At 43.6% G+C, this 19569-nt stretch overlaps 1 protein-coding gene across 1 annotated transcript in view; it reads right to left on the bottom strand.

Moving 5' to 3' along the window:
• mRRF2 (mitochondrial ribosome recycling factor 2) overlaps positions 1 to 18539 on the bottom strand; it is a 29616-nt gene extending 11077 nt beyond the window's left edge. Inside the window, exons 1-8 of the mRNA XM_075673696.1 lie at positions 18034 to 18539; positions 16014 to 16384; positions 12260 to 12533; positions 9710 to 9953; positions 8724 to 8890; positions 5735 to 5827; positions 1711 to 1851; positions 187 to 444 (exon numbers count right to left, since the gene is read on the bottom strand). Coding sequence (XP_075529811.1) covers positions 187 to 444; positions 1711 to 1851; positions 5735 to 5827; positions 8724 to 8890; positions 9710 to 9953; positions 12260 to 12533; positions 16014 to 16384; positions 18034 to 18405 — 1920 coding nt within the window. The 5' untranslated portion in view covers positions 18406 to 18539. The remainder of the gene's footprint in view (positions 1 to 186; positions 445 to 1710; positions 1852 to 5734; positions 5828 to 8723; positions 8891 to 9709; positions 9954 to 12259; positions 12534 to 16013; positions 16385 to 18033) is intronic.
• Between the last annotated feature and the right edge of the window lie 1030 nt (positions 18540 to 19569).

Genomic DNA, 19569 nt, shown 5'->3' with positions numbered 1-19569 from the left:
CTAAAAGCATTTCATGCGTAAAAAACTCTTTATCCCACCAATAATCAGAAGGTTACACCTGGAACTATACTCCGCTGCACAAGGATATTGCCTGTGTATGCCTCCTACCTTCAGCAGTGCTGCAAGCTACTTGTGAAATAGAGTACAGGAATGCCAGCACCCTTGGAACATGAACATATGGCCCACCTGAACCTTCATGATGGGCTCCATGAGCACGACAGCAGCGTTAGCCAGACACTGAGCAATGCATTGGGATGCGGCCGCAGTGACCATGGCCAGAGAGGTGCCCCGGCCCACTTCGCACCAGAGCAGCTCAACGCTGGCATTGATCACTGGGAAGCTTCGCAAGGGTCCGTGTGATAGTGCCAGCGACACTCCAGCATCGACAGCCCGTCTGTGCTGCGGCCAAAGCCGCCCCAAGTTGTTGTCATCGGTCACTACCACCTGCACAGAAAGGCATGCATGTTCATGTCATGGTTGCTGCACTTAATTTACAGAAAGTTGCCCAGGGTGCTACAATACCGAGGGTCGTCATTATTACTCTTGTTGCACCACAGGTTCATTAATGAAATTGGATCTTGATACATTCCTGAAAACAACAAGTCAGAAAAATGTATTATCTGAAAGAACATATAATCTGAATTGTACAATCCAAATGGGATCTTCGAAACGTGATACAGTGAAGATAGGTATAATGGATTACTGTGTTTATTTGTGCAGTGGCTCTTTTTTAATGAAAGACGCACCAACTATCCCAACAAGATGTCCCTAACAAATGTATTAACAAATGTATTTCAAATGCACTCGATGTTCTGACATGTACTGACATGGCAGTTTCAATTTGTGGTTTTCTGACGTTAAATGCAGTTACAGACCCTCTATACCATAGAACAAGTAGTGGCAAGCATCTAAATCTTGCTCTGTGTCATGATGTCATGATACTATTGTCACAATGTAGTGATGATGAAGAACCATACAGTACCAAAATCGTGGGTCATGAATCTAACTCCTCATTGGGCGAACTTGTGCCCAGAAAAACAAGTAACATTCGAAGCATAATGATAGCAGCGAGCACAGTTGTTGATCATTGAAATCTGATCTACGGGTGGAGTCAGCCACCTATTATTATAGATGACTCATCCTACATTCCACCATAATCGCTAGCACTCATGTACATTCCAGAATGTGCATCACTATTTGCTTTGCGTATGCCATCTGATTAGACAAGGTTCTCGTGCTACAGAATCAGCAACAAATTTCTAGAGAGTTTTGATACATGAAGGCGCATCTTGCACCGAGTGACAACTTTGTTACAGTGATTAGCCAGTGAAAAACTGTCAGCGGAAAAATATGAACAATGTGCGCATGTCAATATTGATGACACCAGGGTGGCATTCCTTCACGAACTTTTATTTCAAAGTAAAGTATATTATAAGTGTTACCCAACCTTCATATCAGCAAAGTGTCGTCCCCTTATGAATATGTGATAGCGAGTGTTTCTACAATTTCAAACATACGTGTCAGTGCTACTTTGGGGGCACTGTCACTGCTTCACATAGAATAACACTGCAGTGCTGTTGCACTGATGGAACAATAATGACATGAATGTAATATCAGAATATGATTAGAAAACGCATACACATCTGGTAGAAAAACACCATGCAAAGGTTTTATACAGTACAGGGAACTGTGTTTTAACAAAATGCTAACCTTCAATTCTCTAAATGGTGCGTCGGATGGTAACACGCGCATCTCAACTTCGACCCTGTGATTTGTGCCGCCCGCAGCGCGGTCCAGCAGGTGCCGCACTGACTTGGCAGCATAATCTGTCGGTGCCTCCCGGTAAGCTACCTGCAAAGCACACAAGACAACAAGACAAGCTACGGCTTCATGCAATTAGATTTCATTTACAAACACAGAGCAAGTCATAGCTATATAAAGGGACACTAAATATCAACACAAAATAGCAACGCTAAATCAGGTTACACTGGTATATTCTTTTAAAACCTGATTGTCATTAATCTGGCCAAAAAATTATTGAGAACAAATTGAAGATCAAGCTTCCTTTTTAGAAATTTTGTGCCAATACTACCTCAGTTCTGGTACGTTAGTGGGATGTCAGAAATTTTCAGTTATTTTCTTACATTTGTACCATTTTGGGCTGTAACATTACTAAAATTTGCTATGTGGAGTCTCTGACTTTCTTTAGAATACAACGTGGTCCTTCTGTAGCGAAAAATACTTAACTAGACTGAAGTAGACACTGCCAAATGGATGATGTCATAGCAAGTCGATACGAGGAATTCAAATACCACTGGTGCTTTGCATTTATGTCTTTTCGTGGCTCACCAAGTCTCTGCTAACAATAAAAACAGCCTTTTTTCTATTGTAGAAGCGCAATGAGTAAGTACAGCCTAACTTGGTGGTTCTCTTCAGAGTCCCTTTATAACACGCACCTGATGGTGCTGCTGGTATTGCAACAGGTTAGGCCGGTGTGCTTATCCAGCAAATGTTATGCCTGAGCATCTCCGACAGTGATAACATTTAGTTTCACCAAACAGTCACATAATCATTGTCATATAGATAAGAAAACGCTACAGACGGCCATTCAAGGAAAACCTTAAGCCCTGCCAAAAAAGTGTTGGCTCACTCAATGACGACAACATCAGTGAGGGGCTCTGCCGTACCTGCACAATGCCCTCTTTGGTTCAGTTATCTTATTGCTGTTATGAAACTGTTACTATGGCAACATAACAGTGATGGGGTCTTTTTGGACGCTGTACATATAGGCAGGTACACCAGCAGCTGAAAGAATCCATAATGGCAGCAGTAGTAAAAAAAGCACACACAGTTCAGGTCTCAAGCTTCTTAAGTATGTATAGCTATGGGTGTCATTAAGCACTTAAAATAGCATCAGGCAGTCAGTAACAAAATAAAAAGAAAACGGTTAGAAGAAACCATATTAAGAAATAGTGTCCTCTGCACTACACATAAATGATACAAATATAAAAATTTGAATGCAATTATTTTAGCTGAACTTTGCAGTTAAGATGAAGTGCTTGCATTTTAAGTATATACAACTTTAATACACCGTGGTTACACACCTGAGTTTGCCAGGAAAGCAGCACATGAAAAAAATTTCAGCTCCATAAGTTGAAAAAATTATCGCAGTGCTGCAGCAAAATAGTAGAAACATTTTTTCTATTCAGTTCTTTGTTTTTTCCTGCAGTTTGTAGTTTCTTTGCTATAGCTATGCACAGCGGTTAGTAAGTTAGTTAGCTAATTGGTTAGATATCAGTGATGTTCATTGCTATGTCCTCAATCCACAACACATGCAACCTGCGCAAAAGTTATGCAAGACCAATTTCATCAACTTGGGAATTTAAAGGAATGTGTAACGAACTCTGCCTAAGATAGTACAATACAAAAGGTAGCTCTCGTGATGATAAAGGTGATAAAAATATAGCTGATTTTTGAGGCAAGCATGCATAATCACTACACAATAGGTGAATCCTCGAACTCAAGTTTGCAGTGTAACTTGCATCTAACTTCGGGAACTTTCTTTTTAAGGATGTCCCACCAGGCTGCGGCCTAAAACACTCCCTTTTTAGTGAAGAGCCGCAAACTGATGATGATAATGATGACCTGCTCTGAACTTCGTTAATGTTTTAAATGTTCGGACGTCTTCCTTATTATTTTTTTTAACAATATCTTTGAATTATCTTCTTAGGTACCCAGTCAAAGCCTGAAATGTAAAAACAGAAAACAACCTATAATTTTCTGAAACTATACTGAATAGCACGATTGTACTTTGCCTAGAAAAGCAGCTTCGATGTACCCAGATGTCTGACTAATAAGTTCTTCAGTATGTTTTAAGAAATCGCAACACACGCAGTCGCATGTACTGTACCCCTTTTGCAGGGTGTCTACCAAGTTGACACTTCCAAATTCCCTGAGTTTTCCAGGCTTTCCCTGAGTGCCATTGCGAAATTCCCTGAGTGATGCAGAGCTATGTTTTATGTCAAGATGGACTGAAACCATATCGCCCGATGCTGTCACTCTCTAGTAAGCATACGAAAAAAAAAAACGACTTAGTCCAATTTGAATACTAAGGAGAAGTGTTTATGTTATTCAAAAAGAGAATAGAAGGGAGGGGTTAGTAAAATGCAGAGCAAATAAAATGTCTTAGAAAAATATTGCAAATCGAGTCGGACATTCTCAAATACGAATAAAGTGGAGATGCATACAGAAGCAAATATTTTCGAATAGGAGCTATTTCTATCAACTGATAGCAAGCTCAGTGGTATGAGGCCCGAACGTTGTCACAATTGAGATTCTCAACAACTCGTAAGTCAACCTCAACTGTCCTGACATACTCTCAGCCTAGGCACGATGCCTCAGTGTTGTGTTTCACTGCTTTAAAGAGTTTATTTTGGTTTGGATGAGGGACACCTGCATCTCGGCATCAGCCAACACTGTTTTTTGAGCTCAAGCTCCTTCAAAACGGCGGCAGCAAGCTTCCTTTCCCCTTTATTCCTCAATGTGTAGATCATTTCTGTTCTTGTCCTCCTTCCGCCACTCGTTCGCCCCAAGGACCATTTGAAGCATCCTGGTCAGTTGCACAGTCCACGACCGATTTTTCGAACTCCCTAGGGGCCGCGAGAACGTCCGAAATATCGGCCAGTTGGAAAAAGATAAATGTATGTCATTTACTGCCCTTAGGGGCTCAAATCGCCACAGGCACGTTCGAAAACTCTTTGAAGGCTTGTCGGTACACATATTAGGCATATCGGTGCTCGTACTGCGACAGGAAATACCGGGTGCACGTGTGTATAATTAAGGAATACATGCTGTGTCCAATGGCAATAGCCCCTTCTCGCGCTTATGCTTCTCTGTAGTACTTTTGCGTAAGCTTCACCAAGGAATACTTGTGTGCGGAGGCAAAGCTAACTTTCGGTAACCGGCATTATGCAACGCACCGTGCTTTCCAAGCTTCTAAGCCAATCGCGAGGACCACAAAGGCGGAGTCCATGCCATTGCTAACAGCAGCGACTTCTTTCAATAAAAAACACGGCGTCCAACGGCAAGAAGCTTCATAGCGAACGTCGAAGCATCTAGGCCTAGCGTTGCCGCCGTGGTGGCTACGGCTGCCAGCGGATCTGCGTGCGAGAGCGCCGGTTCGAGGCGGCAAGGTAATCAAAATGGCAGAGGTGGCGGCTTTGATTAATGCCGTTTCGGACTTGCGGTCACGGCAAAACCTCCGGGAAATCGGACGGCGAAGAATTCTTAAGTTCGAAATTTCAGACGTTCTGGTACATTGACTCTACGGGGTACGTGGAGGTGCCGCGAAGCCGTCCAAATTATCGAGAATCCGGAAAGTCGGTCGTTTACTGTACATTGGCAACTCCTCCAGCCGACGACAGGGCGTCAAAGACGATTCATTACGATTCCTGTCTGTTACTCGAGCCAGCATTACCTTGACTTTCGACCCTTTCAATAAAATGACAGCTAATTTTCCCTGATATAAGCACAAATTCCCTGAGTTTTCCCTGAGTTTTTACAGACTACTCAAAATCCCTGAGAATTCCCTGTCTTCCCGGTTTTCCCGGTTGGTAGACACCCTGCCTTTGGATAAAGTGGGGCCGAGGCACCGAACTCGGCCAACGTCTCTCGAGGAGTCTCACCAGGTCAATTTATGTCACGAAAGATGTCACTGACACCTTGAAAAGCCCACCTGCAGAGGGCCCAGGCCGGCATCCACGTTGTGCTCGAGCAGAATGCGGTCCCGTGTCACTTCCAGGTGAAGCTGTCCCAGGCCACCGAGCACCTGCAGCGGAGCCAAGCATGGAACAAAGACAGTCAGAATGAGTCTACAAAAAGAAAGCGGTTAGTCCTGAAAAACAGCATACATGCGTGAATGACAGCTACCAAGAGGTCTGTTCAATGTCAGTTAATTATGCAGAATTCTGGTATTTCGCCAAGCTTAGATGCTATAAACTAATGTATAACTACAGCAACAAATTACTTGCAGCAAAGAATTTTGTTTTAATGTCTCGGTTTCTTTTAGATGTTTCAAGTATATTTAATTAAAATCAAAGGCCTATAAGTTTCATGTAAAGTGCAAGGATCTCTAATTACCGAGGTTAAAGACAACAACGCAACATCGTCTTGTAAAATAAGGCAATAATATAGACATGTGTAAGGGACGCACCCCTGTAATGGCTGCACCCCGAACTTGGCAGCCCGAAATTTGTAAAAAAAAAAGAAAGATTTCCACCGGAGATGCAATCGCGTTCGATGCCCCGACGCCGCACGCGTGCATCGGCGAATTTTCGCGTGCTCCGCACTTGCGCGCGCTCCTGCGAGATGGCGAGAGCTGTGCGTTGACCTCTGATGCAACGGCACACTCGCGGATCCGGGGTGTGCATTAGTCGCCGGCACCATTTTGACCAATAGATTCGGTCCCGCGTAAGGGCCGCACCTCGTCAAAATTGTGAAAAAAAGGGCCACCCTTACACGAGTCGATACGGTATGCATTACAAAGTGTACTGGCTTCATGGGCATTCTGGACTACATGATGTTCGTGTGTTTAATGTGTGCTGCAGTCCAGTATAGCATTTTAGCTGATGTCGCAAGCGGATAATTTTAGCACTTGCAGTCGACTTCCGCTAATTCGACTCCTGTTAGTTCAATGTTTCGGTTAATTCGATCCCGACCGAAAGTCACGGGCAGCACCCATGCATTTTTACGGGGCCAAACGGCCGTTATTTCGATCCTAAAATGGGCATTTGCGGGATAATTAAGCCTTAACCAGTCCGCATGAACGCGCCTGACCCACATGGTGACCCCAATAACGACCCATTTAGTGGCACTGTCTGTCTCGGCGGAGCTTAGAGTACAGCGAATGTGTTGAACACATGACATCTGTCAGAAACGCCTATTTTCAGCCCGCCCTAAAATAATTTTCAAGCAATACCGGTAGCTCACAATGTCTGATTGCGGTATTTACCCGATTCTAACGGGCGCCTTTTGTTTTCCAGTGAAATTGGGCCTAAAATTGCCTGCGTGATGCAATCGGATACGAAACCAAAACCGCGTTCGTGCGCTTTACCGCATAACATGGCTGTAAAGCGGCGAAGCTGACTTTAGGAAACCTACCGCTATTCTAAATAATTGGGTGCACGTTAGATTTCTACTTTGGTTAGAAGCTTTAAATCATTTCTACATTAGTTTTCTAGTTCGAACACGTAGAAAGCCAGCGCGCGTTTGATTCGGAGGCGTGGTAAACTCGAGCAATACCCGAGTATTTTTTCCGCAACTTGTTTAATTCAACCCGCCAGATAATTCGATCAGTTTCGTCGGTTCCGTGGAGGTTGAATCACCGAAAGTCGACTGTATTAACAGAGATCTGCTGAAAAATGGGTACAAAATGCAATGAAACATAAAATGCAACAGTGAAATGGTAAATGTGCATCTGATGCAACAACAAAAGAAAACAAATAATGTGCAACTGATGTGGAGACCAGTAGTAGCCACAAGAAATGCGCTTACACACAAATGCGACATTCAAAAATATGCATTTCAAGAATGAAATAAGAAGAGCCTCAGTTTCGCCTGAAAGGTGAAGCATCAATTGCGATAGCAAATCACTAGACAGCCGTATGAAGTAAAGATAGTAGTTTTATCAGCCGTATAAACTTGTAAACATTCGCTGACTAACTCAATTAACAGGCATGGTGTCATTGCGCACAGGCAAACATGAACACATCATACTCGATGACCACGGACACTCGCTGTCAAAATGCTGTCGTGAAGAACCGTGTATTAATAAAAACTTAGAGCGCTAAAAACACGAAGGACGTGGAAAAGAAACACACACCACACATGCTCAAGGGGTTTGTTATGTGTGTTTCTTTTCCATGTCCTTTGTGTTTTTAGCACTCTTAAGTTTTTATTAATATGCATTACTAACTAGCCCGCCTATCCGTCCTTTTGCAAGAATCACGGCAGCAGCAGCAGCAAGCGAAGTGATCTTCATGCTATATATTGCTTCAACACAAACTAAGCGGCGAGAACACAGCAAGCACAAAGGTATGAGCCACTTGCAGATGGCTTTCAAGATAGGGCGTGCGTGACCGTGCAAAGCACACAGTTGCTGCCGAAGTAGGACGCTCCCCCCCTCTTTTCCGTGCTGCCTTCCTGCTTTCCTCCCTTGCGCATGTGAGACTGAGATGCAATCGTCAGTTCCCCTTGCGCATGGTCAAGAAATACGCAATTGCTGCCGGCGTAGAACACTGCCCCCCACTTTACCCCTCCCTCTAGGGCCTTTCGCGTGACAGAAGACGGCGCATTTTCTCTTTGCTTTCATTTCTTGCACACACCGAATTGATTCGCGATCGTCGGCTTCCCTCACGCGTTTTCACTCGCACATACAGCATGCGGTGCGCAGGGAAGGTGTTATCGCCCTTGGACTTCATACGGACCATCACAGCGACGGCAATGCCAATGGCAAGATGCACCTGCAGTGTTCATATAGTTGCTATCACAAAAATACGAGGAGACAAACCATTTCAATCTTTCAATGTGCTTGAGAGGTACGACATCTCAACTATGTGCAGTGCACTGATGCATTCATGGTGTATCAACAAGTTTTTGACCAAATGGGATGCTGCTGGGTTGTGCTCGTCGCTCTGACTACTCGACATCAACACCCGCACACTGACCATTTGCCCAGTGTCCGGACAGTGGCTGAGCCGCAGGGCTGGGTCTTCACGTAACATGCAGGCTAGGGCAGCATCCAGTGCATTCTGATGACGCATAGATGGTGCCTCAATACTGCACAGTAGTACGGGCTCCGGAATCTGCATTGCCGCCCGTTGACCAGCAGGCCCTGCGCACAACAAACAACCAAGGGTCATTCAATCACTTATAACCTTTGTCTCTAGATTGCTTACTGTATCAAAGCATATTCAAGCACACAATGAACTTGAGCACCTTTTCCTGGTTGCCTACTACAAGCACTCTATCTGTACAAATGTAAACCAATTTTCATTCATGTAATTTTCAATCAGAAAGCATGCCTCTGACTATATTTTAAGCTGTACAAATTGGGATTTGATGTTTCGATGGTATGTAGTGGCCGGGCTACGAGGGATGCCGTGTCCATGACTACGTAAGGCTCATTGAAGCATACGTAAATATCACTGCATGAGCGTTTGTGCATACCATGCTCATCAGAATGTGGGTGCTACAGCTAGTATTCAAACCAGCAATCTTGTATTCAGCAGCTGAATGCAATGGCCACAGAGTGACCGCACCAAGCACTATACTCAAAGCCATAGTACAAGAATTATGCAAGATTTTTCTTTTCTTCTTTTTTGATACCGAGGCACCGGCTTCCCAACCACGCATACGAGACTTGAAAAAAATTTAGGCCTTGTGCAGTGCTTTGTAAGCCTAGGATGCCAAGTGGTGTAACACTGTGCAAGCCCAATCTTTTTTCTGGTTATGCGACTAGGAGCTCAGGATAGAAGGAATAAATTATGAGCCTTTGTTTATAACAACTCCACATGCTTGTTATCTTTGCCTTTCTAATCCCTTGGTTACGACATCCACTTGTCATAGTGGTGCACTTTAAGTGGCATCAATCAATATGCTTTAATATTCACAGTTCTGCTACATCTTCACCAAATGTGGTGCAGTGTTGTACCTTCGAGGGCTGAGCGAGCTGTAGTGGCGTTGGCGACCAGCAGGTCTCCGGTGACGCTGTGCTGGAGTCCAGCAATGGCGAGCACGTCACCGGCCAGGGCCTCACGCACGGTGCGATACTCGTCAGCCGTCACTTCAACCAGTTCGACCGCTTTCTCAGACACATCCCGCGTGGCATTGTACAGTCGCTGGCCCATTGTGATGCGACCGCCATACAGCCTCACAAAAGTTAGTGGGCCCTTGAACTGCACAGAGACGAATGTTTGTAACACTGTCGTTACAAGAAAATATCCATTTACAACTATTTACAAGCTACAGGCTGATAGTTAGTCAAACGTCAGATAAGATAAAGTTGTAGCCCACGTGATCTCTCTCCACTGCTGCCTCCATCTGAGGAAGATACCAAAACGTTTTTGTTTTCATCTCCATGACAATGCTCTCCAGGGGCAGGTGCACTGACCCGATACTCATTAGGATGCGACATTGTGGGCCAGAACCTACAGCTTAAGTTGCACAACATGAAAATTGTTTGTGGCAGGGTAGGCTTTGGGTACTTCTGGGGCAATTTCGTAAGTCACCGGTGTAATCTGATGCCAGTGTGATTTAACGAAGGTGATCGCCTTCACATCGGTTGAACCAGAAGTCTCTTCTAGCAGTTAAAATTATTAAATATTCTCTACTAAGTTGGACAGATTCTGATGATGCTATTATCGAGCTGCAAAAAGAAGGGAATGCGAAGAGGGGTTGTGGTGGAGATGAGGAGAGTATGTGTAAGGCATTTTGCCGATTTTTTGGTTGGATCAGTGACGATATCATGCCTGTTATGGCAGATGCACAATTGTGCTTGGTTGTGGCCACGGAGTAAGACATATAGGAGGTGAAACCCCCGTTAGCGCGAACGAGCGCGGGCGACCAGATAAAGTCACAATTGCTGCATGCGCCGACACTACCGTATACAGTGGCGGCACCATGCGGCGCGTCGTAGAAGCCGCAGCGGAAAAAAAAAAAAAGAAAGCAGCGCCCAGCAGGCGGCTCGGCGGCTCCTGCCACTCCGTGGCAGAAGTCGGGCGCGCGCGGCCGAACGGGAGCAACACGCTCAACCGGTTGCCGTGGCAACCGAAACGGCGGTAATTTCTTCCCATGCCGCCAGGTGCCGCCAGCATGAAAATATATCCGCGGGCTTGTGACCTTTACTGGTCGCCGCAAACAGCGGAGTTTCCACTCCTAAATATTTCTTGCTCCGTGGTTGTGGCAGAACAAAGGTGCATCACTGGCATGTGTTACACCAGCATTTTCTGTTGGCACATTGTGTAACATCACAGAGGTGACTCCAGGTGAAGCGGCCCGTCAATCAGAGATGAGTGATGCAGGATGTCAGGCTGCTTTAGCCAAAAGACAAGATGCTTGATGGTGTTTTGAAGTGGCCAATACAGTCAAGAAAGGCTTCGCTTACTTTGACAATAATGTTAGACGGTTTCTGAACCATTTTTTTTTCTTAAGAGTCACATTGCGGAATGGAAGAAATAAATGTGAGTCAGTGCTTGTGCCCTCATTCTGCCTCATAGTTCACATTTTGTCTGTGCTGTTTCAGTACAAACGGTTCCCAAATCACCCAGCAGGTTTCCATTTTTCCGACATACACTTTCGGTCGTTCCTCAAAAGTTAGCTGAGCAGAAACATTGTTACGCCATTCTGACTACCCTAACTTGATCACCTTCAAATCGCCTTGATAAAACACCTTGCTCATGCTATGCCCTTTCACTTCCCAATTTCGCATTGCAATATGTAGGCAGCTCAGCAGCCAGGTGACTGAGCTTTGTGGGAAAGCAAATGCAACTATGTTCCATGGAGGATACAGACACTCATTCTCCTTCTGCGGTGAAGTGAAAGCAAGGCGAAAAAAGCACTACAGTGTGCAGCGATCCAGTGGGTTGTGACCGAGTAGCCTTATTGGCATAAGCGTGGCTGAGGCGGTGCAAGATTGTGCGGCCCTTCATGAAAGTGCAACAAGTCTGCTTATTTTTAATGTTCAATATTTCAAGCATGCTGGGCAGAGAAAACAAAACACGAGCTGAAATTTAGCACTTTGTGGTGCCTGTGCCACCTGACTTCATCCTGCAAATCTCATCATACCACCTGACACTGACACTCTTTATTGTGTTTTCCTTTTACTGGCATGTGTTATTATTCCAATGAATCACCAATTCTATGCATTATATAACCTGCCCAACTCTACTTCTTTGTCTTGGTCTCATCTAGAATGAAAGCTACCTGCCTTCATATTGCCGTTTTCTTGTTTCCTAACATGACACACATCATTTTCCATTTCATCGTTCATTGCAGAGCCCTTACCTCCTTCTCAAGCTCTCTTGTTATCCTCCAAGCTCAGCCCCATAGATATTCGTACCGAGTAGATGTACTGATTAGTAATACACAGATGCGCTTTTCTGACTTGAGAGTGCTTGCGGTCGAGAGCGAGAACATGCGAATGTGTGCTCCATCGGAAAAGAAGGTGGCTTGGCTTCTAGAGACATCTTGAGGTTTGCAATACCTTCGTGTGCACCACTTTGAAGGCCAGTGCAGCTAGCTGCCCGCTACCATCAGAGACAACAGGTTCGGGCAGAAAGTCGATGACAGCATCCAACAGGGGCTGCACCGCCAAGTTGCGGTAGGCGCTGCCACACAGCATTGGTGCTCCCTTCCCCGCAACGGTTATTCTTCGCAGTGCTGCCATGAGATCATCTGGTGGGACCTGCCGATCTTGTAGTAGAAACTCGTCTGCAAACTGGTCATCAAGTTCTGCTGCTGCTTCAATGAGCTCCTGCCTGCAACGAAGCAGTTTTACACTGTTGTTAGGCAATTTGTGGGACACTGAATGTATGCTGTGCTGTGTTTCAAACCTCAAAATTCTGTTTTAAGCACGGGAAACTTAACATATAGTCCGAGTTGCATTTTTTATATACTGGAGCAAGTTTTCAGTTGTGGATGCTGCAGTAATCGAGTTAGTCATTAATTGGTTACAATACTAATTAAGTATTAACTAAAATTTTTTTTTTTTGTGCAAGTGTACTCTCCATGGCCAGAAATGCGCGTGTATTTGTTGCAAAAATCTCACAAAAACAGACATTTTTAATTCAAAAACAAATGTTCCGGATACAGAAACTAAAAAAAAAAGAGAGAAAGAAGAGCTGCCATTAGTGCTCACTAGAAATGATGTAGAAACCACAACACTGAGAACCAGTGTGGTTCCTCGACATGACCTCCGAGATTGGGTGGCATGCTGAAAATCTTCGCGGCAATGTGCTGGGATTTGCATCATACTTACTAACCAACAGGCGCACGCGTTGTCTGCTTAAGTGCTATTTAAAGGCAGTTAATAAGAAAATTATAAAATTACCAGGCCTGCGGTTGTGTCAACACTGATTAAATAGCATGTACTACTCACTTATAACCAATTTAGTCAAAGTGAAATTTCATTGTAGTTTGCTTTTAAATGTAAATGTATCATGTATCTGTTTTTACATATCGCTTTTATCAAACTGCACCCTAAAAGATATCACTGCTCAATACCGAGCTGTTCCAAGTGTGCTTCTTGCATACAGCTTCACAGCGTAGGAAATGTACTAAGGTGACTAAACACAACATAAGCAGGAAAATAGTAAGTGGAAGACATTTTGTGAGCAATACTCTGAGGGTGCGACTGTGCACTGCAGCATATCTGGTGGCCAAAGGTGGTGCTTGACCCAAACTAACCATACAAGCCAAAATCATGACGACAAACGACATGAAATGACAAGAACTACAATGAAAGAACCCATCTTAGTTAACCTCAATTTTCTGATGTTTCAATTGTCCACAACATAAGTAGCTTGCATTCATACTGGTGGCACACAATTTAATACCAGTCCGTTACAGTGTGTGCACTGCTGAGCACAAGGTCACGGGTGCAATCCCAGCCACGGAAGCTGCATTCGGGTGGGAGAAAAATGCAAAAAACACTTGGGTGTGCACCGTGCATTAGGTACACATCCCTAGGGGGTCAAAAGTAACCCAAAAGCATTCCACTGTGGGATCCCTCGTAACCACCTGTGCAGTTTAAATATGTTAAATTCTATAACTTTTTCATTGATTTAGCAAAACACACATAAAAAGGCATGAAATTTGCAGAACAACTATTTTGTGCCTTTCTTTTCATCACATCCCATTTATCTTGTGCCTTTCTTTGTGTGTGTGGCTTCCTGAATTCTGGGGTGCCAGTGCCAGCTGTAGCAACCTGCTACTAGCCTGCCTTTCTGCCTTTACAGTGGCAACTGTTGTTTTGCTCTTACTGAGGACTAATGATAAAGGCTTTTCAACATCTAATTACTCTTATAGCTGACAAAGGCAACTGCAATGTTATTCAACAGCCCTCACAAATTCGTATGTATTGCAGTTATTTCTTGACATACATTTCAATATGTGTCATATAAGAGCACAACAAACTACAACCTCTAGATCACCTAGAGATGTGTATCTGAGTCACTGCGAGTATTATGTAAGTAGAAAATGAGTGTGAAAGCCCTGTCATTGCTATTGTGGAAAGGTGAAAGAGTTTATTAAGGAAAGACTGGATGGTCTGAGAACACTATCAGACACACAAGGCCTGTCCTACCTATTCGTGTTACCGTACTTACACGATTCTAACGTGCTTGTTTCTTGAATAAAAATTGCATTCAAATTCATGTGTGCATTGCAATCATAACTATTTCTACTCAAAATCAAAAACAGTACCAATACTCAATAAAACAACAAAACAAAAAAGCTCATTGCAAAGTAGCTAGTCACACCATCATCAAACAGACATTCTTGTTTTACGCCTTGGTTTTTGGTCGCTATTTTCCAGTTTGCTGTACGCCTCTCATAGCACTTCTGCTCAATCACCTTTTTTAAAGGTGGTCTAGTGGCAGCAGCAAAAAAAAAAAAAAAAAAACGTTTTCATTATGAGGCATCCTTCAAGCATAAGGTGATTCTTCAGGCAGAAGAACAGGGTAGCTGGGCAGGGTCGCATGTGTTAGGCATTCCCGAGACATGTGTTGGTAGTTGGCAGCGACAAAGGAATTTGTGATGCATTATATCGAACTAAAGATGACTTTCTGTGGTTGGCAGACAGCAAAAAGGAGGTTTTATTACTTGATGTGCACGGTAGAATCAGCACAAAGTTATTTTTTTTTATTTAGGGAATAAATTAACTGTGCGTTACAATTGAGGGCGCGGTAGAATTGTGCAAATAGGGCACTTTGTCTCGTCCATTTAGTGCTGTTCATGTGGCCCATCTTTCCTTGTCTTAACAACTCATTTCTTAAGAAGCTTTGCCATGTGTGCTCCTATATAAATATGCAGAAACAGAGATATCACATTGTGAAATATTTGTTGAACTAATCCTGGAGTGTTGCTGCATTTAAGAAAAAAATATTTCGACTGCTGGCAGCAGATCTTTTATTTAAACATCAATGTTTGCAGAAATTGTCAAATGTCCAAAAATTTTAGTTTGAAAATTTTTTTGCTGAAAGAGTATTTGAGGCCCTAAACAAGAATACTGCTTCCAACAGCTGGTATAATTTGGCCTCTCCATTAAATTAAACAGAGTTCATTCTACTTTGTTAAGCAGTTGTCTAATCAGAGTGTTTCTGCATTTCACATAATTCTGAACAGGGAAATCGGATTTGGGCCCTTGCCAACAGTTACCCCTTAACTATCATTTACCTCACTGTAACCATAATACATTTGAACCTGGACATAATGATCACAAATATAATGAATGATTGAATATAGTCAATAAGTATGAAATTTTTCTCAGCAATATGAGCATGCAATGAATAGACAACTATCAGTTATTTCACTGTAATCATAATACAGTCGAACCTTGAAATAACTAAACATCGTTCAGCACAATGCGTTGGTGGGCTAGTTGGTGCGAATCCATTAATACTTTGTTTAGCGCAAAACAACAGACACAAGAAAGATGAAAGGAGAGACTAGCGCCTTGTCCTGTCGTCTTTCTTGTGTCTGTTGTTTTGCGCTAAACAAAGTATTCATGAACCAAACATCGATATATGGCAAATTATTGAAGATAACAAAGTGAGTATAGAGTTTTCCGCTCATATCATTCTGTAACAAATACATGCTTATAATGAATATTGTATACAAAAGTATTTTAAAGTTGGATATGCAGTCATTATAACTAGGTTCGACTGTATGGGCTGCAAGTGCATCTGCACTGCACCAGCAGTATATGGTAGGTGGCAAGGCAGACGTGTGCTCATCACCTCTTCTGTGCAGCTTTTTCGTACTGGCTAGTCCCTGGTCTAAGAGGTGCACAAGTGAAGACGCGGCCTTGGTGGGAGTCTGCAGGCCAGATATGAGTTTCCATGGACACCAAGTCAACAATGCCAACCATTCTGTCTGTGGTTTTTAGTGGGAGTTGCACCACCAGAGGAGCAGCTGCCAGCTTCGAACGCACATCAGATATGCAAGCATCGAAGCTGGCAGCAGCCTTGTCCATCTTGTTCACAAAGATGAGGCGAGGCAGGTTGTGGCGGCAGGCCTGTTCCCACACTGTAATGGTCTGTGCCTGGACGCCCTCAGATCCATCGAGAAGCGTGACGGCTCCATCCATTACTCGCAGGGAACGCTCCACCTGTGGCAAGCAAGCAAGCAGGAGCATTGCCAAATACAACAGCACATGCTGAGCCACCACAGGACTTATTTCTGACTCCCAAATCATTTCCACTGCCCAGTGTTTTCTTTAAAGGGGCACTAAAGAGAGACAGTAACTGATAAAGTATTCTTTCAAAATTCTATCTTTGCTTATTTCACGATTATATGTTCATTATTAGAGGATGAAAACAAGGCAAAAGATCAATTTCTGCAATTTCACACAAAAATGGTTTCACACAAGAGCAGCAATGTTGGTACATCAATGTGACATCATGGTTCTTTAATGTATCTTTTGTCGGGCCATTGTGGGGGCTCACTAAACATTTTTGAAACTTGCTAAGTTTAGCTTTTGTTAGAATGCAATGTACTAGTTCATATTTATTGATTAAAAATTAACTAGTCCCGAGATGACGCCGTCAAAAGTTCATGTTACAATTTTCTGCTGTAGGAACTTCAAGGCAGCATTGCCACTTGTCTTTCATTTGTGCATTTATTCTGGGTTACTAAGGCTTTTCTCACCGTGAGAGCAGCATTTTTGGTATTGTAGAAGGTCAATTTACTAATACAGGTCAAATTACGTTCCTCTTTAGTGTTCCTTTAAAAACAATCAATATGTTGAGTAATGAAGCAATCTTTACTATATATTACCAAATTTTAGTATTTGTTCCAGCTTCAACTCTAGTATTCCCCATATTCTGAGGTTTGCATGTCTGTAAATATGTTAAAAATGTGCAAGGTAGCTCGGAAACAGTAAATTACAAGTTCAAAATGTTTATGTCATCAGGCAGATCTTTGTGCTAGAAATAGCAGTGTGAAATTTGGATATAAACACAGATGTACAGATCATTTAACAGAGTACCAATCATGTGAGCCTAGCCTCAAAAATTACCATGAAGCAGTAAATCCATATTTTTTTTTCTCCAAACCTTCGGATTCTGGCAATTAGAGAGTCTTGGCTTGCTGACGGTCGATATGAAAAATTTATTGCGCACTTCTTGGCCTTGGCTCACATATGTGACAGATATGTGCTAGTACAGACAGTAACGGTTGCTTCTGTAAACTTTAAAGGACTCACGGGTATCTCGGAAAACGTTACAGGGAAGCCACGTTATTGTAAAGGTGTGGACCTGTTAGTAAAGTATGTTTAGTATTGCACAACACTGTGTCCGTCTCGGCTTCATCTTAAGTTGCGCTTTGCAATGTTAAACACCACATGTTATGCTTACATTTATTAAATGTTTTCAGTGCGATGTTTGGTATTAGCGGCTTATTTCGTTTTCCTAACGTAAATGTCACAACAAATAAAATAAATTGCTTTTTTCATATTGTTTACAATAAATATGACAGGTAGAATAAATGGTTAAAGAACTGCAGCGTTGATTTCCACCAAATGGAATTTTTTTTTTTTTGGCTATACTTCTTTCCTGTGCTGAATGTATCGTACCAAAGACGCATTTGCCAGCTGCGCATGTTTTGTGCGCACAGCATTACGCATAATGGGTCGTGTGTAAACGGCATGCGTCGACTTCCCTCGAAAGACGGCCGACTATGAGCATGTGCTTGCGTGCCTGATTTCCAACACGTCGCAGCAAGTGTTACGTTATCTTTCTGGTTTCGCGAACCACATACTTCCATGCTGAAGTCCACGTGACCCGGCGTGTCGATGAGGTTGACGCGATGGTCTCGCCAGGGAAAGGTCACCGTGGCAGCGGTGATGCTAATGCCCCTCTCGCGTTCCTGGGGCAGGCAATCGGTCACTGTGTCGCCGTCGTGAACTTCGCCCATAGCTCGTGTCAGGCCACTGTAGAACAGTATTCGCTCCGTGATGGTCGTCTTGCCGGCGTCGACGTGGGCTACGATGCCGATGTTGCGCACTTTGCGTTGCTTGTGTTTTGGCAGCTCCGACCGCTCGCTGTGCGAGGGACCGGCGGTGCACAGGCAACGGCAAAGCGGTGTGGCCGACCTAAGAAGTGAGTTTGGTTTACCGCGTACTAACAACATGTTTAGTTCACTGCTGCGTATTATTTACGCCAATAAATATGCGTTAAATTTGCTCAAAGTTCATTCGACAGTCCAGAGCAGACGGCTTGTTTGGCTATCACTGGGCGCAGCCATATTGGTTAACTTGTCTTGGCTTAGCTTTAAACGGCTGCAGATACGTCTTTTCAATGACTCACGTTGGCGTCGTCTGCTATCACCAAACTCTATGGCTATCACCATAGAGTTTCATATTAGTATAGCTAGAGGGAAATCTGGCGCTGCAATCGTTCAACCATCATCGGAATGATGGGAAGTACAGGTTTCGGATTGGCATTCTGTTGACTGGCGAACCAGTCTACAAGAATTTTTTGGCAGTTTCGGTTTCGCTCCAAGCGCAATTGCTATAACCTGCAGTGAGACAGGGCAACGCACAGCTCTCTGCCTTTGTTCTGTTGCTCGAAGTGACGACAGCGCGCTGGGCCAGCGGCTGGGACGATGTTTGTGTTGCGGTGTGGTGTCGAAGCCCTGACGAAAAGTGACGGCATCGTAAACGTTTAAAGAAAGTGTTTTGAGCGTTTGGACCTTGGTTTGTAAAGTGTGTTATGTTGGCGCTGTAGCGTTACATGCTTTATGAAACTTCAGAATAGGAAAAAGAAGGTACTACTGATACAAGACATATACAGTTGTACTTCTAGTGGCTTGACAATCAAATTTTATTGAGGGCTTCATTACGCATTGCTCGTTTATGTGCTCATTGAAATGTGTGTTTTAGGACTTTGAGAACACAAACTTACTTGTGGTAGGAAAGATTGCCGCTTCCTGGCTGTAGTCTAGTGTCGCAAAATGGGTACGCGCAAAGCCACGCTGTAACGCTTCGGAAGCGGTACGCCAATATAAAATATGATGAAGCATACTCGTAGAAGGCCACTAGCGTCCTAGCTAGCACAGCAGCAGATGTGCTTAAAAGTACTTGAAGACGTTCAGCAATCGTGATAGCCGACGCAACCTTTCGAAAGAGCGAGAGAGTTCGCAAGTGCCTGTCGTCTGCGAAAAAAGTCTCGCGTTTGCAGTGAGCAGGCGTCGTAGCGGACGACACTTGTAGCATTCCGCTCAAGAGCGCAACACTTTCTCACAATACAACATTATTATTTCCATAAATACTTGACGAGTATATTTGTATAAGTA

Source organism: Dermacentor variabilis, chromosome 11 (assembly GCF_050947875.1).
Source record: "Dermacentor variabilis isolate Ectoservices chromosome 11, ASM5094787v1, whole genome shotgun sequence".
Lineage (NCBI taxonomy): Eukaryota > Metazoa > Arthropoda > Arachnida > Ixodida > Ixodidae > Dermacentor > Dermacentor variabilis.
Note: the sequence above shows the minus strand (reverse complement) of the source record. Positions and strands in the feature narration are given on the sequence as shown.